Here is a 24,707-nt window from a genome sequence, read left to right as displayed (position 1 = left end):
CACGTAACAATTTGAAACACAGACCGTTGTAATGCGTAATGTGACAATCGCAAAGAAGGTTTGGTGACTTCTTGTGACTTTAATTGTAACGGCAGAATTTTGACACTGACTCTACTTTGAATCTGGATTAGGCATGTGACGTACGTATAGGCTGCGTAATCGCAGCACGTTAATGAACAGGCTTGATGGTAACCGAATTTACGGTCCAGTTCATACAACCTATGGTATTAGTCCACGCAACAACATTAAAAAGTTGGTTTTATATTTCAATTTCAAGCAACCTTACGCGGGCCGCACAGAATAGCTCCGCGGGCCGCACTTTGCCCAGGCCTGATGTACATAGTCGATTTGTTTAACCTAATTACTTACGCTAATCATTGAGTGACAAACTTGAAACTTGGCACAGAGTTAGATGGCATCTTGTCAACCTTTTCGGTATCGAACATTCGAACCATCGCTAAAATCAACACAGTCCAATACCAGCTTTTATATTAAAGGCGTTGTCCACTACAGTATATTTCAGAACAGGAATATCGATTCAGTACTCGTCGAAGCAACTTCCTCTGATCAGCTCAAATCGAAGAGTGTAATGAACGTTCACGGTAATGGGAACTATCCGGACGTAACGACAGTCCAAAGGCGAAGGAAATTTTCCGACAACTTTAGTATTTCTGTCGGTGTTTCCAGTGAAGGTCTGCAACCAAAGCCATTGGTCAATTTTGGACAACCAGAAAGTGTTCAATTTTTCCAAGCTACATTAAAATTAGATGTATAGCTGCACAGTTTCTTTTGATTAGAATTAGTATTACTGAATTCTTAGAAATTGGAATTGGAATTGAATTAATTTCCGTATCGGAAAGAAATACAGCAGAAATCAAGTTTCTGTCAAATCAAATCAGCGTTCATTTTCGTAAACATGAGAATTGCGAATGTCTGTGCACCAAGTTTGGATCGTATCGCACTATACAATTTTCCAGTAGTGTTTCCAAGAAAACCAGAAATTAGATTAGAATTTAAGTTTCAAAACGTTTCAAAAATTAGTTTACCCACATCTCGCTCTTAAGTGAAGCTAGACAATTAGAATTATGTATTTTTCCAAGTCCGAAACAACAGAGCATCACTGTCCCCATACATCCTCGCCCTTACCTTATCTGCTCCGCTTTCCTGGACAGTCACTTGATCGCATTGTACCTGATACGTCTCGACCCATTCATCTCTGTCAGATCTGCCTTGTAGGATAACGCCCGTTAGCGACGTTTTGGTTCCGAGGTCGACTTCGATCCATTCGTCTGTACCGGCTAAAATTCAACGCAATTTCGATTTTAGACCGCATGTAACTCATCGAACATGTAAACGGAAGTCATAAAAAGGATATTGGACGTAGAATCATAGATGTGGTCAGTAACATACTCCATTTTGCTCATTTGAAAATCTTTCCTGGAATACTCCTTTTTGCTCTTTTGAAAATATTGTTTTACTTCTACCTCCACTCAGGGCCGTAACAGCACTTCGTCAGCCCCCCCCAAAACGTTGGTCTTGCCCCCCCCCATAGGGTGATAAACCTAACTTCTGGGGGGCTTCGCCACCCAGACCCCCCTGAGGCTTTACCCTTTTTATGGTTACTTATCATCTGCATTGGGGGGGGGGGGCTTGGTGTATCAGCTTTTGTCGCCTATAAGCGCGCGAAGCGCGAAAATTTTCTAGAATTCATGATTGAATCGGTCAGTATGCTCGGGAATTGCATATATATTGCTATCAATTTTGCTCTTCTCTCTACTCATGTAATCAGATTTGCCGGTAGAGCTGAGTGACGTGCACAGACATTTGCCGTTCTCGAACTTATGAGAAGGAACTCTGACGTGATAGGAAATGAACTTGTTTCTAATTCCGAATGTAATCTGAAAATCTGAAAATTTTCCACAATTGTCCAGCTCTGTCTCGAGTATAATTCGTGCGACGAAGCCAGATTCAAACGCTCAAGTCTAATTTCGTAAGTCTATACCTGGAACCACTGCCGCCCAGCCACCCCTCTCGTTCAGTACATTTTTCTCGGTGTCGAGCCGAGCTCGCCACGGCGCATGTAATGCGTTCAATGAAGACGAAGCACTGATTTCACTGTCCGCTATGTCACCGAATTTCATCCCCAAGTAACAACGCGTCGCTACAAATAATGAAAAGAATCAGACATATAATAGATCATGACTAGAGCCCGGTCGATTATTATTATTAAAGGCTCGGTAATATCAAGTCGGCATCACACTTCGAAATAAATATTGGTATCGGCCATTGAGGAATATCGGTAATTTTCGCGAAGTCTCAGTCCGGCAGCGGGTAGTCAGAGAGCTATGAACAGCGACTGCGTGACTGGGAATATCGATCTATTATATTTTACATGTTTCCAGCTGCAGCTTGTCTAGTTTATTTATTGTCCAGGTATAGCAATGGCTGTAAAGCAGTTTGAACAAATACTCTTGAGTTTTGGTAATGCGCTTTAAGCTAGCTGCCATATCTTTTGAATATCGGATAAATATAATATCATCGAGGGAATTAGTAATAGTTTTTGTCCGATATCGGTCGGGATCATGACGAATTTGTGCTGACGTAAATAGTCGCGATATGTTCAATAAATGACTCTGGAATCCACCGAGGTGGTCACTAACGCAGGTTTTTTTGCAGTACTCAAGTAGGTTCCGCCTACTCGCACTATATTTACTGATGTGGTTATGCTTTAAGACGGCTTTCACTTCGCACAAGCATTAGATTGATGGGTTAAGATCAGAATATGATATCATTTTGTATATATATAACATTTTCATATTGAAATAAACTCGTCTGGGGTATATAGCCTACGTCAGCAACTAGTAGAGAATTTGAAGGAACATTGTATATCAATAATCGTATACATACCTTATACAATGCTCTTTCCAATAGTATTTTAATTAGTGAAGATTACCCTTGTGTCAGCCGAAAATATTTAGGTTTATTTCAATATGAATATGTTATTTAATTGTTTATTAAAGTTCTGTACCTCCAAGAAACTCTTTAAATATAATTTTGTATCTCATTATTCACAAAAACATTTCAAAATAGCAGCAGTGAGTTCTAAGAGCACAATTACACGCACAAGATACATACTATACAGAATATAATTGCTGTGAATTCGCAACATACATTTTGATTGGGCGTTGAAGCTTTGTTGAATCGCACTGACGGTCTGCTGAAGCGAGTCGAGAGCTGTTTGGAAAGCCTGATCGGTCTGAGACAGTTCAAAAATCCGTTCGATGTTCTCCTGTATCTTTCCGTCGAGGCCACCTGCACGTAATCGGGACATTACTGTGCCTCGTAAACACTTGTGTGTAAAGTTATTTGCCATGATAACTTAAAACTATTCGTAAGCCAGTATCAGTGGTTTTACCGGATGTCAACACACAAACTATAGGCTACTAATAGGCCTACATATGATTAAGGAGAACACGCATGTTTTGGCCCACATTCGTTGCAGGCAATTAGGCCCGATCGGTAGTCGAATTGTGACTGTAATAATGGTGTGATAGCAGCGTACGCAGGGGAAGTTGGGGTTCGAAATACAAACCCCTGACGGCTTGCAGATTAACGCAAGGGTTTCCCGGGTCATAAAAGGTTAAAAACCATTGCTTTAAACTTTAATCTTTCATGACAGGTGTGTCATCGGAACTATAGGATTAGAAATAGAGGCTGTTGTATTTTAGCACAAACCGCCCTACGATAACAGCATTCTAATTGAAATGTAGGCTATCTGTTATGTTCGCGTGCATTCGGGTTGGTAGCCTTTGCTCTGGTTAGACAGAGAGAGAGTGAGAGAGAGAGAGTGAGAGAGAGAGAGAGAGAGAGCGAGAGCGAGAGCGAGAGAGAGAGAGAGTGAGGGAGTGAGAGAGATAGAGATAGATAGATGGATAGATAGATAGATATATAGATAGATAGATAGATAGATAGATTGATGGATGGATGGATGGATGGATGGATGGATGGATGGATGGATGGATGGATGGATGGATGGATGGATGGATGGATGGATGGATGGATGGATGGATGGATGGATGGATGGATGGATGGATGGATGGATGGATGGATGGATGGATGGATGGATGGATGGATGGATGGATGGATGGATGGATGGATGGATGGATGGATGGATGGATGGATGGATGGATGGATGGATGGATGGATGGATGGATGGATGGATGGATGGATGGATGGATGGATGGATGGATGGATGGATGGATGGATGGATGGATGGATGGATGGATGGATGGATGGATGGATGGATGGATGGATGGATGTATAGAAAGATAGAGAGAATCTTTATTTGTTCATCTACACGCAATTGAGTGAAATCTAATAAGATAAACACAGACACGCCGTTTCATCAAATTCGAGTCATATAGACCAGGAATATCTTGACTACAATCAAAACTAAAAACCTCAATAAATACCGTGACTCAAAAATTAACTACATAACTAGTATAGGAAGAAGTATAGCGAAAATCGGCGAACTAACAAAAATCGAGCTCTCCTATGAGTTATTTGTTCTGTTGTTGAAAATTAAATACATTAGAGAAAGTGTGACAAAAGTTTAGACCTTACTCTATCCCGGATTTGCTTCCAGGTATCAAAAACCAATATAGAATAATATACCTATACTTGGCGACGAAAATATGGTATCAATGACACTCAACGCAAGTCCGGACACCTCTTTATTCATTGCGTCCAACGAGCTTTGCTGAGATTCTTTCAACTGCTTCACCTCCTCTGAATATACAATAACATATGATAGGTATAATGCATCAGTTTCAGGGGATTCGATAGCAGTGCTTCTAAACCAGTCACATGCAGTCCTATCCCTAGAAACTCTTGGAGGTACAGAACTTTAATATACAATTGCATGAAATAGACCCGAGTCTTTTCGGCTGACACTCGTCAAGGGTCATAGATATTCATCAGCAACTGTAGGTGAGAATTGAAAAGAACATTGGAGATGCGATTGTTGATATACAATGTACTCCTCAATTTCCTACAAGTTGCGACGATTACCCCTGACGAGTGTCAGCCTAAAATATTTATTTTATTCCAATATAAATATTGTTCTGTCCTATTCGCATGTCATACAATAGAAAGAATTTACCGGCGAATACCGATTGACTTTTATACTTGCGGATTGCTGAGCTAAACACTGACTAATATCCTAATATCAGAAATCAGTGTCTATTGCCTTACCGCTTAAAATTTGATTTTCCTGAATGAGAAATAGCCACATCGCCATTGAATATTCGACTCCTGCGTTTCGACTCCTGCTTCCATACCGTGGTAATTCAACTGGTATGATCTCTGTCATAATCTGTGCATACGACATGCTCAGAAAACACGTAGCGAAAAATATCAGTGCCATCGAGTCCCTGTGATACATATTTGCAATGCTAATATTGATAATGCAATAATAAATGCAACAAAACTGATGGCTAAGACGTGCATGCAGAAATATCCTATCCCAGGGAAATTCGAAACAAGAATAATTCTTAAGAGCTTCTTGGAGGTACAGAACTTTAATACACAATTCAATTGTATATTCATATTGAAATGAACCCAAATATTTTCGGCTGACACTCGCCAGGGGTAATACTAAGCAACTATAGTAGAGAATTGAAAAGAACATTGCATATTATTCGAGTATAATTCTATTCTAAGCAGTCCAAACCTGCACAATTGAAAGCAGAAAACATTGTCATACGATAATTTTACTAAATATATGACTTGCAAAAGTAGCCTATTTATCGTCGCTGTGAAATCAATTGCATTGTTATCATAATTATGTCCATTTTACATATTTCGAGAAAATCAACTTCACGAAAAATATTCATTTTTATTCGGCCACACCTAAGCTGTGTTTACCTTTGAAAAAAATGTGATAAACATAAAAATGACCCAAATAATACCGGAAGGAAGTGAAAATTTCGCAAAAACTTGATATCATATAAATTTGAAAATGGATCTCAAAATTTGAAGAATAGACATAAGGTACTTTGATTCCACAGCGACGAAATAGACCCAATCCAAGTCTGAAATTTAGAGCATGGTCCTACGTAGCTGAGATACCAGACGTGGACTGGGTATATGAGAATTTGACCATGCGACTCTTCACCATGTGAGTTAAGATGAAGGTTGATTTGGGTGAGAGTTGGTGTTATAGTTTTAGGATCACAAAGGTACATGTTTGGCTGTTGTTTTTCAATATGTTGAGCAACCAAAGTCATCATCTATCATTACCACCTATTTATTCAGTGGAAGATTAGAAGTGAAATATTGCCATGCTATCGACATACGATTGCTTTAACCATTCGAAATTGCCGAAATGTAGATACAGAAGTCAAGGCCTTATTCCTACTAATGCCTGATAATAGCGGCCACGCCTATACGGTGACTTGCTTAAAGACGGTTTATCAAGATGATATGCAGCTACATATCAGTAAAACATATCTGCACTGCATATTCTGGCAACTCTATATCGAAATTGTACTCCACTTGGCTGCTCGATATTCGCCCCTGATATCTGCGCGTTTCGCTAAGAGCCATAATTGCAAATATATAGGCTGGACTATTGATATGATTCTTGAATGTACCCACATGACCACTTTTCATGCCTTTTTGCTAACCTCTTTTGTTTAACCTTAAAAGATGTTTGATTCATTAACTTTTAGACAGTCAAACTATCTTCGTATTATAAATATTATGCTTAACACCAAACATAAACATTTATATATAGATAGTTGGACGTTAGAATACTAGAAACAGCATTTTAATCGTATTGCGATTGTGAGCACACGCGATACTTGTAATCGCGAGTTCACTATATAACGAAAAGGCAAATTGTAGACCTGTACGTATAGGCATATAACGAAAATATCATTATGCTTACTGCGTATAAGTAGCTTAATTAAATTAGGTATATTTCGTATAGTGATATGGGTGATCCGAATCCTGTTCACGTTGTTTTTCTCCGATCGCTCTGATGCTCTGGCGTCATATATTTGTGGTTTCACTGTCAAACCAGACAGCTGTATTGTATGGTAGTGCTGTTCGTTTTTCGTTAAATCCCAAAAGAAGGATTCGGCCTATACAGCATACGGTCTATACAGCATACGACTGCGTCAGATTTTTCAATGCCTGGACTGCATTGGCTTTTCGTCTTCGTGATGACGTCGTGGAACATAGAAGACACGCGGCATCAAAATTGAAAAGCTACAATTTTTTTACCTTTACCAAAAAAGATTAGAATTAGAATTATAGCTACACGACTTTTTCCAGATTGGATTAGAATTAGAATTACTGAATTCGCAAAACTTGGGAATTGAATCAAATTCCGAATAAGAATGAAATTTCAGTTCGTGTCAAGTTTTAGTTCATTTTCGTAATCACGAGAATATCGAATATCTGCACAGAGAGCTTGGTGCGTTTTGCGCTATATAGTTCTTCTGTGTCATTTTCAGGATAACCAGAAATAAGATTATAATCAAAATGATGAGTATAGAAACGTTTCACATTACACTACCGGCAATTCGCTCTAATTAGATTAGACTGATTGGATTATCTCGTTGTCCAAGTCCAAGACTGATTCGCTGTCAAACAAGTTCAAGCCAGAGTCGATAAAACAGATGTGGAAATATAGTCCCCATAACAATACTCCTTCTACCGCAGGAACCACGAACAACAAATATTTGAACCAATTATTTGAACAAACCTCACGATTATCTCGACACGATCTAGATTAGTTTTCGAACGTTGCCTGGCGACAAGCGACATGTTTGAGCCGCGCGGATCCTAAACAACCAAACAGAATCAGCCCTATCGCTCTGATTGCGTCACGTATGTCGGGAAAGATTTATTTAACAACTCAAACGGATCGAAGTATTTACTGGTAAATCCATCCGTGTTGATCGTGTCAATGATTAATTTTGATATCTTCTTGAGCTTCTTCTTGACTTCACCTCCCAATTCAAAGCATTTGTTATATCACAAAGTTACTTACTACAACGACGCCAAAGATTCGGACGCTTGGGCGATGTTTCACCACGGAATCAGCGGATATCCCGACGTGGGAGGTCTTTGAGCAACAGCGCAGCCTGCATATTTTGCATCCAGTGTTTTAGCCAAAGTGAGAATTGAGGATGAGGATCTCAACAATGAAACGACGCATAACAGGCATTTGACGTAACTAATGGGCCTAGAACACTTCACGGCGATGTCAATGCATCTAAAAATGGATTGTCATATCGACTAAATCTATTTATAACCTCTTATTCATGCGACTAAAATATTTCAAATATATCATCTCAAAGAAAGATATAATACTACATAAATAAAATATAGGTCTTGGATAATCACAATAACATCGCTTCGGTGAACGAGAGAGACCGCAGACAGGTGCAGAGGCGCACTCATAAAATTCGCATTTTCCGGCAACTCTTGAAAAGTATTCAGGAAAAATTTCAAAATATTATACCCCCTTAACCTTAAACGAAATTTCCCGCAATCCTGTCCATGAACAACCCAACTTCTGATGGTACCTATGGTAAAATCGAAAGGACTATTGACATGAAATCACGCACAGCGCGAAGAAAATTTTTGAGTTGGATAAATCAGCCTAGAAATATTCCACTGTTAGTTGATTCATAAATAATTTTGTGCTCTAGATATAGCACATAGGCCTAACTCCTCAATGCATCTCGTACCCCCTGATTTTGTGCTTCGTGCCTCCCAAGGGGTCCACGGATCCTTCATATGAAATCAGAGTTCTCTTTTGCTTACTTTTGTTTTCGTTTCCTTACTCGTTGTTCGTATATACTTGACTGAGGGAGGAAATGGATTATTATTACTTCCAAATATGCTCGGGTGACTCCGGCCTTGGAGACTTTGGTGATATCGAGTCTCCCTGTCTATACATGTAATATATGTTTGGCAAAATTCTCATTTTAGTACTTATGGTTGTGGTTATTTACAACTGTATATCATGGTGGCTGTAATAGAAGAACTCTCTCTCTCTCTCTCCCTCTCTCTCTTCCTCTCATTATCATAAGCATGATAATAGCATAAGGTTACCATATTTTGGAAATCTGAAAAGAAGACACTTTTTCAGAATTTTCAGACTTGCAAAACTTGAGAAAAATTCTCAAAAAAAGGGTAAATTTTTCCCACTTTGTGGTCGTAGAATAAAAACAGTTCAGCTTTCCCTCTCAGCGCCCAAAATACCGTTTTTGCCTCCACATTGTCAGGTGGTTGACTAAACAAAAAAATACCTAAATACCCGGCGCCGGAGCGTCACTTCGTAGCTGATTTACGGCATTCCAGTCGCATTTTGCTATAAATATGACCTACATTCTCAAAAGTGGGACAAAATCTCAAAAAAGTCCTCCGAGGACACTTTCAAAAAAGTCAAAAAAGAGGACAAATCCTCTTAAAAGAGGAGTCATGGTAACCCTAGAATAGCAAATGTCTGTACAGCAGGCTTGGCTCATTTCGCACAATACAGCTCTCCAGTAGCATTTTCGGAAAAACCAGAAAATAGATTACAATTAAAATGACAGCATAGAAACATATCACAAATTAGATTAGAACTACCGGCATCAAGCTCTAAGCTCCATAATTAGACAGCTAGAATGATCTAGCTGTCGACGTCATGGTCACTGGTCAGCAAACATGTCGTCAGATTATGCTGAACGACGGCATGTTAACTAGCGAATGTTTGGCTGTTGTTCGAAAAGCCCGGTCACCCAGCAGTCCGCGTGTCTTGGAAAAAGAGTACAGCAGGCCTACTTCTAAGTAGCCTATAACTTTGATGCTATATATTGGCGTGCTTACTATTCTTATAATGGCTAAAGAGTACAATGCACAATTTGTAAATGTGTGAGTTTGGTGTTTGATTTGACGGCTATATTGGTAGACTATATTATAATCCAGCCAGACCGGATGTCGCCTTTTAAGCACAAGGGTGGAGTACTGTGCAGTGGTCACTCTTGGTATAGTTCATCGTATTATATATTATACCTGATGACATTCGAGGAGGAGATCAGATATTAAGAAAATACGTTCTGATATTTACAGGAATAACATTTGAGTACGGTAGATAGTCTTAAGATGTCAGTCTACCCACAATATCAGCAACCTGCATATGCACCCCCTCCACCTCCAGGTAAGATCAAAACATAGCCATACTTCGCTAGAAAGGAAAGTAGCATATGACGGATGAATGGTGCACACCTCGAAATCAGGCGTTTCAAACATATGACCCCCAATTGATCTCATCTGGCCCCCGTACCAGTTTTGAGTGAATGGAAAATGCTTATATATTATTATCCAACACATTTCTAAGAAACGCTGACCTTTATTAAATACTCTCCTGTAAATAATATCACAATGCAGCAAATGTCGAACATGTCAATAGGCCATCGCTACCAGATTCCAAGAAAGCACATTGAGTTCAGAATGTTTTGGAAAACAGACTGAAAAATAGTTATTCATAGCTGCGAAAACGCCAATGTGAAACCATTGCATGCAAATTGCAACCGGAATGATGATTACTAGGGCGATTTTTTTTTTGACATGTCAAAAAAAGTCAAAATTAGGTAAAAATTGTAGCGTTAGGTCAAAATTTGTCAAAATTGTTTACAAAATCAAACATTTTTCGACCTCTACATTTAGTTTGTATCGTAGATTTTGCGCTGTCTGTGAACTTATCACTTGATAATTTACAGCCTGTAGCCTACTTTATAGGCCTACCGTTGTAAACGGCCCATCGTCTGCTCACTGTAAATCATAAACGGTCAAATAAAACAAATAGTGACATGGTTTTATGGTCAACGTACCGCAATATCCTAACTGAAGCAAGACTGCTTGGGCATTGCATGGTTCTTACATCAAGAAGCGCAAGCTGAAAAATTGTGATATAGAAAACATTGTCAGAATGAAGCAACACGGTGCATCGCCAGCAAGCAGTGTGCACACAACTTCAGTGTTGTCAGCTAACAACTGCTGCTGTTGAACGTTCTTTCTCCATTCTTGACAAGCTACTTAGTAAGGACAGACACTTTCTACCCGAGATAGCGCAGCGGGGCTGCAACACCAATGGGTGTGGGTTCGATTCCGACCGAGGTCGACTTCATAATTCCGATAGCTAAGTGTTGGAGGTTTACCTAGGCTCCTCCTCGCCACCTCATCCGCGTAAGCGGTGTCTTACAAAAAAGCCTAGAGGTGGGCCGTGCTATATGTTGGCAGTTATGGAAAATAATGAAGTATATCGGCCTGGTGTAAATGACCATAGTAGTTGACAAACACCATGAATACCACAAAACAAACAAACAAAACAAACACTTTCTACCAGAGAATGTAGGAAAGTATCTTTCGTTGTACTACAGCAAATTTTAATTATTCCACCATAATACGTAATGTAACTACTGCAATTCTTCATAGGGCCAGATTTCGTTAAAATACTAGTTTTTTCATGTAAAAATTTATCAGTTTTTGAGCCAAAACGTTCTTTCAGGCCAATCTACTTTGTAAGGACAGACAGTTCCAACCAGAAATGAAGATAAGTAGTACAATTTTAACATTATGTGCGAAAACACCTGATTTGCATACGTGAGGTCAAAATTTGGTCAAAATTTAGAGGTCAACGTGAGGTCAGAATTTAGATTTTTTAGGTCAAAATCTTCCGTTTTTTAGGTAAAAAAAAATCGCCCTAGTGATTACTAATTATGAGCGAAATACCAAGGTCCGCCTTTTCAGTTAAATCTCTAGTATTCCTCACAATGCATACGCATGACCGCGCCTAACGTAAAAGGAGCATGGAAATACGTCAACTTATATCGTCGCTAACGCCACCGTTATAGCAGTTTATACCTGTGTTCAATCTGGCAATCATCATATTTTTGCCAATTTACTTGTTTGCGAATTAATGTATTGGTGGAATAGAGCGCCAATGATCCGCAATATAATGTATACGATTTAATCATGTATCAGCTTGATGTGACCGTGTATGATCGACAATGAGCAGACAATGGGCCGTCTACAACGGTAGGCCTCTAAAGTAGGCTGCAATATGTAAAATATAAAATTATAAGTTCACCGACAGTGCATACATCAGGGGTCGGCAACCTTTTGGTGGTCGCGGGCCAAATATCAAAGGCACAACTCATAGGCGGGCCGGACTTCTCATACTACAATTCATACTCACTTCAGTATATTACGCTACATTGCTCAATCTCAACCATACCAATCACAAAAAGAGCAAATGCATATTCACACAACAACACAGCATTATTGTGAAACTTGATGCTGGTTGCTTTTTGAAAGTTTTTTTTTACATCTGGTACCAAGTCAGATGATGCAAGAACCAGAACATTTTCTAAATGGGCGTCGGAAATGCGCGATCTTAGTTTGCTCTTCGTTTCTTTTGCATGGCTGGTCAGTGGTCAAGCTGGGATAAAGACCACTTTCAAGGATGTACTTTTTGTAAAGGTCAAGTAGCGATATGCTCTTTGTACGGAATTTTTCCTTCAATTCGTCACTGAATTGCATTTCAATAAGATCATTTTGAAATTCTGTGGGTATGGTAATAACTTTTACAGCAAACGAAGTACTGAATAGCCTGAATTTATTTCGTAGAGAACGAATTTCGGAAAATTCAGTAATTAAATTAGTAGGCCGTGCTACAAGTCGGCATATCTACAGAATCAAAATAAGGAATATCGGCCTGGTGTAAATGACATTGCAGTCGGAAAACAACACAAATACTACAAACAAGTGGAGCCATTAATGACATGTCTAATAGTATGTAATTTACAAGCTGCGTAGTGCGTACACTTGGAGCATTATACCGTATTCTACATCCAGTCGACCCCTTCTGAAATATCAGTCAGTAGCAAATTCATTGTTGTGATAGCTAGTCATCACCCGAATGAAATGCGATATCTGGTAGGCCTACAACCCATCAGAGTGGCACATGATACACCCGTTAAAATATATGGTACACGATTGGGTGTACGCACTCGGTTGAAGAGCACTGTTCTTGGCAACTATCGTTAACTCTGCAGACAATATTGCACTGCACTTGGTATGGTATAATATCAGTATTCCGCCTACGCATCGGTTTTATGTCGTACCAACAGAGTAGTACAACGTAGGCCTACTTATATCTTAGCAATGCCACAATTTTTCTAAACAGTGCTGGCACTGAAGTTTGAAACTCAACAACTAATTATGATGCCGCGGGCCGGACGATTTCGCGTGGCGGGCCGTAGGTTGCCGATCCTTGCCATACATCTACGATTAAGACGAAATGCAGGATGCAACAAAACTCTGACTTTGTAAGCAATTTTGACAATTGTTTGACCGAACGTCACAATTTTGACAAAATTTTGACTTTTTTTTGACATGTCAAAAAATCGCGCGAGTAATACGTTATCAGCATTAAGTAATATTGTTGAAAACTATTGTCCGATTAAGCATAGTTTCACAGTTCAGCCCAGCAATTTCAACCAGACCTTCGTACAAAATGCGGCACCTCCGCCACCGACCAACAACTTCCATCAGACCATCATACAAAGCGCCCCGCCTCCACCGCCACAGAACAATACGACAGTAGTGATGGCGCAACCGGCCGCTACGGCAACGGTTCAATTCAGAGCAGGCAGCTGTCCAAGATGCGGGTAAGTCGAAAATAATAATATGATGAATGCTCTGTTATATGACGAAAATGTTCGAATTGTTTCAATACTATAGTTCTATATATTATTGTAAATTGTTGAAGTTCTGTACCTCCAACAGCCTCTTCAAATAACATGGTCACACGACAAAATTACTTGAATGAATCAGAGCTGCACTTTTACTCAGAGCTGGCCGTTAACGAATTACTTCGAGTATAATTTACAATTCTACTTATAGTCCTAGAGCAGGAGTCACCAACGCGGTGCCCTCGAGCCCCAGGTAGCCCGGGAGGACCAGATGAGTAGCCCGCCAGCCTGTTCTAAAAATAGATCGAATAGCAGCATTTACCAATATTCGACAGATTACTAACAGTGAGCTTTTAAATATATAGATTTATTTATTTAGCTATTCTTGTGTAATTCACACTAACATGTAACTTACAAATGACAATACATATATATAAATACTCAAAATGATGACACGCCTCACCAATAATGCACATCTGTAACACTCACTCAGAGTTGCAGCGTCAAGTTACATACCAGAGTACATCGCATTGGTTAATAGCATGCAATGCCAGGCTTCCAACGGACTAATATAGGAAGAACAGATAACATGATGTCCGGTCTAAAGTGTGACATGATTTATTTTAAAATTTGAGTTGACTGTTGTTGAATAATTTATTTATGTTAACATGGTGCAAAGTAATTCATAATTTCTCAAAAAATTCTTAGTGGCTAGCTACTTGAAATGGGATGTTTTGATTTAAAAGACTCTTTTAGAAGTTTTACCGCAGTGTGATTCCTGCCCAGTGCTATGAATATCAAAGCGGAAATTCCGTCTGGTATGGGTAAACGGCGGGAGTACCCAAGAAGTACCTCTTGGTTGCAAAAAGATTGGTGACCTCCTGCCCGAGAAGCTACTTGAGAACCAACTGTGACTACTTTGACCATCACATATACGTGAATCCAACCTATTCCAATTTCTGAATTTCAGGGGCTACATCAATGAAAAATTCTCGTGCTGTGGGATCACTCTTTGCATTCTCTTTTTTCCATTCGGATTACTGTGCTTGTTCCTGATGAAAGACAGACAGTGTGATTCGTGTGGAAAAAAATTCTAGATCGCGTGAAGTGCGTTATGTGAGCCATTGCGACTATAGGAGTAACAGCAATCGACTCGTTGTGAAACGATTTAATGACATTTAATCATTGAGCAAATGGATTTTCGGAATAAAGGTTGATATGCATTGAATTCCAGATAAGCAATCTAACACCTGGAATTGTAATTAGATAGAGACGCGGGAATCACCATTTGTTTGAATAATGAACATGAACGCGGCTTGAGTCGCATTTTGGATTGATTCGGCTTGTACCTAGGGTTGCATTTGAAACAAAAATCAATTTAAAACAAACATAGGCTACTTAAAACAAGGCCCTAATTTAAAACATGTTTTTTATTGTTTTTTATGTTTTTTTTTTCAAATCATGACGTCACAAATATTCAATTGTAACGTCATAGTGGATATGCATTGACAATAAAAAAAAAATCGGGTAAATATAGCTCCTTTGACGAAATATATATATTGCTGTTGAGCCGACTATTTGGAGGATTCCAACCATCCCATATCGATATACGTCGGCTATATCGGGTGGTAATTGTCCGTAGGCTGATACAACATGTTTTTTGTAAAGTATTCACACAATTATGGCATAATTTTACAACTTAAAAAAAAACACTGTTTAAAACATGTTTTAAACAAAATGTTTTAAAAACACCGTTTTATTCAAATGCAACCCTACTTGTACCCGAGTCATTGCACTCGAGACGAGACATTATACATCAACGGTTCTCCAACTGCGGGGTCCTGTGTCATTTTAGGGTCAACAAGACGATTCTCTGGGACCGCGAAGCACATTCCAAAAAATTAACATGACTGCGAAGAATTTTGTTGGGTGGAAAAAATTTTCCAAACCAGATTCGAAGCTCCAAGGAGGACTTAAAATTATTTCGTAAATCGAAATGAGTAGAGTATTTATGGCAGTTTTATTCAATTTGAAATCGTTCTTCGTGCCACGCGCTATTCAGTAGTTGCTGACTCCAGAAAAAGTGAACGTAATTCCCAGAAATGGTTCTAACTGTACAAACAAAACCTTTAGATAGGCAAAATTTCAACTATGACTGTTGAATATTTGTGTCTTAAAGGTTGTGTGTTCTGGCTACATTTTAGCCCTGTCATCTGTCATCCAAATCCATGTAGGATTTCGGTGGAATAGATTTGAATTCAATGACCGGCTACCGAAACAGCGCGTAAAGTAGGCTACATCCTTATTCTAAAACAATCGCCAATTATGGGTCCTCATTTATGGCGTATTGCCGAAAGTGCATGCATGCATGACACACAGATATTCAACAGCGCGTAGTTCCGCACATACGATACTTATTGAACAGATTTATGCAAGCCGGCTGTAGTTATAGTGTAATGCAAGACGAAGCCATTCTGACGGCAGTCATGGGATGGCCAGTCATGCCGAAGCTGTTTTGCCTGCGATGTTACTGCTAACGGGATTAACCATATCGAAAACGTAGACTGAATCCAAAAAACAAAAGATTGCAATTGATGACGTGGCCGATTCTAGTGCGGCTGGTAGACTCAGGAGTAGCAAATTTATTGACATGAACAATCAACATATGTGTCCGAGTCCAGAGTCCACCATTTCTTGTACGTCAAATCCGAGTAAAGTCATGTCATTATGCGATACTAACTCGAGATAAGTCATTAAAAAAGTCAATGGAGACATCCCTTCAATGGCTGAAAATCCGCATTAATCAATGTTAATGATCCAAACAGTTCAGTATTAATGAATATGGTAAACAAATTCAACAAATCCTGGAAAATCTACAATAGCAATGACAGATTAAAGTTTTTCGATCAAGCGAGATTCGGTTCCGCTATCAATGCAAATTCTGATGTGATGATACGTCAAGTTTTGGACAAATGCAAAACTTGTCAGCAGTTTATTGCTTATTGCCGTCGTGGTCATCATAATTGTTAACGATCACGGTTACTTGAAGCCGGATATTCAAGAAAGCCTCTCGCGAATTGACTAAGCTACGATAGACGTCAGAAAACCTGGTTCAGATGTTTAGAATCCAGCTATATTATATTAGCGGCCACATATTAAAAGGTGACAAGCTCACAAAAGGTATTCGCGTGCTATATCCGCCTTGTATGTTGCGTCTGACAGCAACCGGTACGGTTTGGACTTTGGATACCTGCTCCTAACACCCGTATTCCCGGATAATATAGGATATGAATAGACAGACGGGCGTCAATATGAATTTGAAATATTTTGACGGTATACTCTTTGTCTTGGGCGTATTGGCGAAACACATAGAAAAATGATTCCATACGAACAACGATGTCTGAGAACCCACAAATGTATGCGGGGCGGAACATCGACAGCTGTGTATCTGGGAATTTACAGAATTATTGCCAGTGCATCAGGGATGAGCATGGATTTGGATGTGGATTGGAAATGAAACGAAGTTGATGAGTATGGTCGGATTTGGATCGAATATATGGAACTACGCTGGATTTGCATTTGGACTTGGATTGGAAAATAGTAAATCCTCTTATCTTTGTAGTGCGCTTTGCGCACCTTTGTCGATGCTGCGCCAGAGGCCAGAGTCATTCGTCGGTCGTCAGAGTATTTGATGCAGGTTATGGTTTATTACGTGAACATATATATTAAATCACACACATACACATATAGTAACCATTTAGAATATATATGACAAGGAAACAACGTAAAAATGATGCGGACATGAATATTGGTTGTAGGATGAACGGCGATGAAACCTTATGAATAGTGAGTCGCTTGTGAAAAATATAACAAACAACGGCATCTGCTTCGCCAAATTAATGTGACTGTTTGCCAGCCTCGATTTGGTACAGGCCTTAGTAACATGATAATCTACAGAAGGAGAGCATTGATATTTACTGAGGGCCCGATCTAGGGGAAGTTTGGAGACTTGCCATAGCTAGAATTTGAAACGGAGGAAAACATCAGCGAATACACAGATTGGTAGTTAGTGAATGCCGCTTGGATAGTAGCAATGCGTGGCTTCTGGGCGGGGAAATTCGTGTCATTGGAGTCGTCAGGATAATCTGTGGTGATTTCTCGAGGCACTTGAGCGCTGATTACTCTGTTCATTCTGTGCGTACCCCAGTTGCTTATGTCTGTGCTCGGAAGTGCATGTCTTGATTCCTTAGTTGATTGTAACCGAATTTTAATTGACAAAAACCTAGAAAGCTTTGAAGCACTTTAGTCTTTGTATAGCTTACCCAATCTTTCCTCGAAAGGTCAGTACACTACATAAACCTCACCAGTTTACTTTCATTTTAGATTATTTTGTAGAATCCACTTCCAGATTTCACGTAAAGTTTTAAATTGTGGTTTCATGAAGATGATGGCTGCAGCCAAATTCTTTTCAAGCTTGTTTCTAATTTGAGACCACTTTATGTTTAGAACGGAGTGAACTACATGCTAGTATTTGATCAGCAGATTTTTGTAACCTGATTCAACATCTGCACAGTCCACATATTGATGTTATTTACAGGATTTAATTCGAGCTATACTTAGAATGTCAGACTACCCGCCGAAATATGAACCTCCACCATACGCTCCTGCTCCAGGTAAGATCAATACCGTATTTAACAAGCAAGTAAGGTGGTCTGTGTAAGATAGTCTCTTGCGCTTTACGTTCGTATAGGACAGTGGTCGGGAACCTATGGCTCGCGAGCCATATATGGCTCTTTTGGACATAAGATATGACTCTTTGCGAAATTTTTTATTTTTGTGCCTTATTTATCAATATTGCAGCAACGTGTTATTAAATATTCAGCACGAGAAGTATGATTATTCTTGTGGATTATAAACATGTTTTTGATAGGTTAATACAGTGACGTATTGAGGGTTAGGGGCTCGCATCCCTTTTCAAAATTCTCAAATTTAAGTTGATGTCTCGCCAGCCACCAATATCACTCTCAAATTCGATTAGGCCGGTGCGAAATCTTGAATTGCACGATGCAGTCATTGATCAAAGAGACTAGGAGACATGGCAGCGCCTGTATCACAATGTAGTTTTCTAATATTCATTGTCTTTCTGATCTCTGACGAGAAATAAACTGCGATTACAGAAATCCCAATTCTATTTTCAATATTTAAAACAAGAGTGTCAAACACACGGCCCGCGGGCCGCGTCCGGCCCGCCAGACGATTTAGTCCGACCCGCAAAGCAATTTTGAGCAAATGCAAAAAACCTTGTATTATCCAGCACATTTCTAATAAAATGTTGAGATTTTATGTAAGAAATACTTCCAGTATAAATAACCCCCCAAGACAGCAAATGTCGAACTTGTTCACTGTTGATAACCACATAGCCACATCAAAGCCATCCGACAGCATTGTTGCGGTTTCACTCTAGGTACCATTAGGGAGAATTCGATGATAATGATCAAGAGGCGAAAACACCAATACGAAAACGTTATATGTAAGGTACATGAATCAGATAATAGTTACACGAAGAATACAATTCAAATATATTTGGTCGCAACGCTGAATACCGTATTATGATCCAAAGGGCCCAAGCCTTGCTCTCCAGAGAAACCCGAATCGTGATTTTAAAACCCTGAAATAAATTCTGACGCCCACGTTTACAGTAAAATCTCTTGGATAGGCCTACCTCACAACGAAAATGCGGGGTCAACTTCGTGTCACGACTAAAACAAAGGGAGGAGCATAGAAACATGCCAACTTGTATCGTCGTTATAGAGCTATCCTGTTATTGTGGTTTATAGCTGTATTCAATCGGCCGATCATGGTGGTTTTGTCTATTCAGCTGTTTGTGAGTAACATCATCGTAAGCATTGGCCTTATTTAGGATAGGCCTATGCAATATAATGTATATATTACTATTATGCACTGCTTTGATAATATAGCATTCCAGTGAAAAACGACAGTTTAAATTTAAGGTAACATTTTGGAATCATTTGACTGGTGCGGCCCGCGAGCGATCAAAATGTTTGAATCCGGCCCGCGACCCAAGTTGAGTTGGACACCCCTGATTTAAAAGCTCATTTATAATCACGCAATTCGTATCACGTTTGCATTTCCTCCGAACAATCCGATGACACGACCACCAAGTTTTGAGCAACAACAATATATATATAAGAATCATAAGAGCTGAACTCTAATTTTGCGTAGGTATGCGGGATCGATGACGTCACAAAGTGATGACGTCAAAATACCTCAGAATTGAAAAATGAGCCGACTCGCAAGCGATCAATAGTCGCTTGTATATGGTGACAAAATTACGATACTATTAAGCAGGCGCGCAGCCAGCCAGCCGCCCGCCTGATTGATTTCGAATTTACCGAGGTAGCATCAATTTATTAGGTACATGCACCGATGCCGATAATACATTAATGGGATCAGCTTCCTCGTGTTAGCGAACTCACACGTACGATGTACAATTGTACATGCTCGACATCTCCCGTTAACATAGATTACTAGCGAGTCCGACTGTGCGACCTCTACAACACCAACGAAATGAAGTTAGCAAAAAAATCTGACTTCATGTAAAGAATTTTGACAATTTTTTGACCTAGCGCTACAATTTTGACAAAATTTTTACTTATTTGAAATATCAATAATCACCCTGGTTCAGTGGTTCTCGAGCTTTTTGACCTCACGGCACCCTTTGAAAATGAAAAATAGTTAGCGGCAGCACGGTGGTTCTGAAATGTTTTGGCTTACGGCTCCTGCAACTGCCAGAATACTTGGCAGCACCCACAGTCGTGCACTTTCGGAGCACTCAAGTAGGCTTTGGTCGGCTTCAAAGAAGAAATTACTGCATTTTCTTTATCTGCTGACTTGTCACAAATACGTCTACGAATGGTATCATTTGACATCGAAGTCGCAGCTTTGGTCTCAAACACTCTTTTTTACAATTCTATAGTGCAAGGCGGGAGAAAAAATTTCCATGCTTCAGTGTGAGGTTCAGAATTTTTAGCTATTGATTGCGGGCATGACGGCAATTTTGATTTGTCAAATGTACAAACTTCACATCCAGTCCTATTTAGATTGTTGATCGTTTGCTATAAACTAGAATTATTGTGCGCATAATTCCAGAATTTCGACGAAATCTGTCGCGGCACCCGTACGAGGCGTAAATGTCACACTACTGTGCCGCGTCACACCGTGGAGAACCACTACCCCAGTTATTAGCATTCAGTAATATTGTGAAGAATTCTCTTGTCTGATTAAACACAGTTCAACCCAGTGCACCGGTGTACAGCACGGTCGGCCAGCCTATCATACAAAATGCTCCACCTCCGCCAGCGACCAACAATTTCCACCAGACCATCATACAAAGTGCCCCGCCGGCACCGGTTCACAACAACACGACAGTGGTAGTGGCGCAAGGGGCGGCAACGACTCAATTCAGTCCCGGGAGTTGCCCGAGATGTGGGTGAGTTCGATGCATTGAATTGAGAGAAGTCCCGGGTTCGAATCCGGCGCGCGTCGCTTTTTCTGATAGTTGGTAGACGAGAAATCCCGGGCAGTTGTCTGATTGAAGTGAAATGCAGGTTTTTGTTGTTTAGTCTTATTCATTGTGTTTTTCGGCGACACTGGTCATTTCCACTAGGCCGATATTCTTCATTATTATTCCGTAATAGCTGTCGACTTGTAGCACGGCATGCAGGTAATGCAGGTTATCTAATGTGTGAAATATTTCTATACTGTTATTATAATTATAACCTAAGTTCTGTTTTTTTCTGAAAATGCTACAGGAGAACGGTATAGCGCGAGACGAGCCCAGCATGCTACACAGACATTTGCCATTCTCGCGCTTGTCGGAATGAGTTCTGATTTGATATGAACTGAGCTTGATTTAGGAACATAATTCAATCATTGTTGGGATGACTCGAGTAAACTTTTTGCTTGACATGACTTGAATCGAGTCGCTGTGCAAAAATGACTTGACTTGACTTGACTCGGCGCTTTAGAAATGTGGATTGACTCGTGACTCGAAGCAAAATTTAGGAGTCAATTTCAAGTCATGAAATATGTGTTGTCGGTTAAATTACTGTATCTTGTTTAAGTTTGTATTGTTCGCGACACGCCAGTGTGACTTGTGAGAGCAACCAGTCATTCACGGATTGTACGTTTCACTGATCCTCCATTGTCACATCACAAATAAATTGACCACAAACGAAATGATCACAGCTTGCGTTCATGTACTAGCAGTAAATTTATCGAATAGCAATGTATCTCCCTTTCTTAGACGACTCAGTACATACATTACGCAGTGTTCACCTCAACCAACCCTTTTGTATGAGTTGAATTGGATGAATGTTTTTATGCGTTTATATTCTCACGGATGTGTAGATTGGTAGTGAACTGTACCATATCAATTTGTTTCAACTTCTAAAGGCTTCGTGTTCGATCTTCTATTTCGGCTCACGTATTTTATTAGCAGTTCTACCTGTGCGTGAGCGATACAACGGCATTTTGCATGTATATTTGATAAATGGCCAATCAATCTGTCTTTCACACAGCTAGCGAAATGTAATGACTTTGAATCATCACCAATACTTCGAAAATTCAATTTGACCCAGAAAAATTTCTAGTTGATCAATTCCGGGCCAAGATTTTAATTCCGGGCACGTCAAATTACCGTCAAAATCGCGATTCCAAAATATTCTGTTATTTGTATTTCAGGGGCTTCATCGGTGAAAGTTTTTCGTGCTGCGGGATCTGTTGCTGCATACTTTTCTTCCCGATCGGATTGATATGCCTGTTTTGCATGAAAAACAAAAAATGTGTTTCCTGTGGGCGGTCATTCTAGACTCTAGCGCGAGACGCGGCGACCAGGCGTGTTGATTTCTCTCAATATCACAATTTAATCGGGTGCATCTATTAGTATGAATAAAATAAACTGTTTTTCACATCAGTGTGGCTTTGGCAGTGAACGTTAATATGCTGAACTGTTTAGTGACACGCATTACTGTATATTGATAAGGAGAGCCACTGTCCAGTGTCCAGTGTTCATATATTGAGTTCATGTAGACATAAGAATACCAATGATGCTCGCAAAATAAGATAGTATCGTCGGAAATTATTTTACGAGCAATGTGTCGCCGATATCGCGACGGAAAATAACCAGTGTTGGACTTATTCAACTATAACGCCTTGCTATGAAATGATAGTTTTGTTGAATTTAGAATGGTTTTTCGTAGGAAATGATGAGGTCGATGTGAAGATATTACAAAACGAATTTCGCAGCCGCAGAATGCGCGAGCAGCTACGGATGTTCGACGGATTGGGAGATCCAGCATCCCAAACATAATACATCGCATCTCAGTGGAATAGCCTGTTATTCATCTTTTCAATCCACCAGGTTCATATCTCGAGCAGAAAACGCTATATATAGTTATCATACTATTGTGTTTATAATCTTCCAGGCATGCTGGTTCCGTCGTTTTTACTGAATTATATTTCGGAGCTGATTATAATTATGCTACAATTGCGCATTTGCCAAGGCCGTAACCATCTATGCTAATCATCTATGCCCGCTGCGCGATTCCATCCCCGCTGCGCGATTCCATCCCCGCTGCGCGATTTTATCCCCGCTGAGCGATTTCATCCGACCCGCGAAGCAAGTCTGAGCAAATGTGAAAATGCTTACACTATCCAGCATGTTTATGATAAAAGATTTTAGTAAGGAACACTGTCACGTGAATATTCCTCCAAGACAGCATATGTCGAAGATATTCATAGCATAGGCTACTATAACCACGCAACAATGGTTTTCGTTTTCACTATAGTCATCGTTAGGAATGAGTCGGCGACATTGACACCGAATTCCGAAAAGGCAAAAAAGTGCACAGCGTTTTATGTAAAAATCGACCGAAAATAGTTTTTCACGGATGCAAAAACGCCAATGCGAATCCGCTGTATGCAAGTTACAACACAAATGGTAATTATGATTAATAATAATGAGCGAATTTCCATAGTCCGTGTTTGAAGTTAAATCTCTAGTAATCCTCACAAGGCATACATGCATTCACGACAATATGACTGTGAAAAGATATCGGAAATATAGCCTATATCCTTTACCGGTATGGTAGGGTGTGATTACGAAAATATTCAGAGAGAGGAAATCCATGAGAATCGTCACGTATGAGAATACCTTTAAATAGGCACTGTGGCACATCAACAACTATATAAATGACAATAGCCATATTCACAGACTTATTACAGATGTGCTTACTAGTAGTATGTAAAGGTTGTAACCGACCACATACAGACAGCTCCAACCGACTGGGCAAGAAGTGCATTTTGAGTGCTTGATTTCGGCGACGGAAAACCAGCTGGGAGGCTGAATGAGCTCTATATTAGTTTCAGGTTCACACTGACAGTGTGGATCTGTGCAGACTTCAAGTTCACACCTTTGTCGATTGGGAGAATGGATACCCGTGGCAGTACCGACGGGTTGTGTGAAACTGACGTGATTCGTTACCGCTGGTACTGTTCAATGGCGCTCAACCATGGCGAAGGAAAGGAGATCTGCGAAAATAGTATTTGTTGCTACATGATTATAACTATTAATCGAAACTTGTCGGCGATGTGAATAATGATCTTTGGTCTAGTGATTTAATAAGGGTTGTTTCGCATTATCGGACTTGAATAATTGCTGCTCGATAAAAGGCGATTAAACTATTAAGGGCAGACTTGTAGAAACTAGAAACTACCAGTCGAGTTAGTTGACGTGTTTTTTAGCAGTTCTAGTTTCAGGGGTGGGTTTTGGGGGTCGAAACCCTTCCCATTTCATGTTCATGTTCAGTTCATCTGAAAAGCCAATCCGATTCCGCTAAAATTATAAATTAACGAATTGCTTCACATTTT

General features: G+C 39.8%; 2 protein-coding genes across 4 annotated transcripts; one reads left to right on the top strand and one right to left on the bottom strand.

Moving 5' to 3' along the window:
- Positions 1-472: 472 nt before the first annotated feature.
- LOC145458099 (lactadherin-like) lies at positions 473-6,666 on the bottom strand. 2 transcript variants are annotated; one of them, XM_080336417.1, is made up of 6 exons: positions 5,254-6,666; positions 4,675-4,788; positions 3,172-3,312; positions 2,003-2,161; positions 1,147-1,298; positions 473-694 (listed from the first exon to the last, which is right to left on the bottom strand). In XM_080336417.1, exons 1-6 carry the CDS (start codon positions 5,687-5,689, stop codon positions 539-541), a joined length of 1,158 nt encoding a protein of 385 aa, XP_080192543.1. In that variant the 5' UTR covers positions 5,690-6,666; the 3' UTR covers positions 473-538. The 2 variants fall into 2 exon arrangements, with proteins under 2 accessions (XP_080192543.1, XP_080192544.1); XM_080336418.1 differs by lacking the exon at positions 5,254-6,666 and having other exon boundaries at positions 4,675-5,200.
- Positions 6,667-10,103: 3,437 nt separating this feature from the next.
- LOC145458104 (uncharacterized) lies at positions 10,104-22,752 on the top strand. Of its 2 annotated transcripts, XM_080336425.1 has the most exons (5): positions 10,104-10,219; positions 13,544-13,733; positions 14,728-18,430; positions 21,069-21,267; positions 22,521-22,752. In XM_080336425.1, the coding sequence occupies exons 1-3, from the start codon at positions 10,165-10,167 to the stop codon at positions 14,852-14,854; spliced, it is 372 nt and encodes a 123-aa protein (XP_080192551.1). In that variant the 5' UTR covers positions 10,104-10,164; the 3' UTR covers positions 14,855-18,430; positions 21,069-21,267; positions 22,521-22,752. The 2 variants fall into 2 exon arrangements, with proteins under 2 accessions (XP_080192551.1, XP_080192549.1); XM_080336423.1 differs by lacking the exons at positions 10,104-10,219; positions 13,544-13,733 and having other exon boundaries at positions 18,297-18,430.
- The last annotated feature ends 1,955 nt before the right edge of the window (positions 22,753-24,707 follow it).

Source organism: Botryllus schlosseri, chromosome 15 (assembly GCF_051294905.1).
Source record: "Botryllus schlosseri isolate E-star chromosome 15, Bs_hap1, whole genome shotgun sequence".
Lineage (NCBI taxonomy): Eukaryota > Metazoa > Chordata > Ascidiacea > Stolidobranchia > Styelidae > Botryllus > Botryllus schlosseri.
This window is presented reverse-complemented; position numbering and strand designations above follow the sequence as displayed.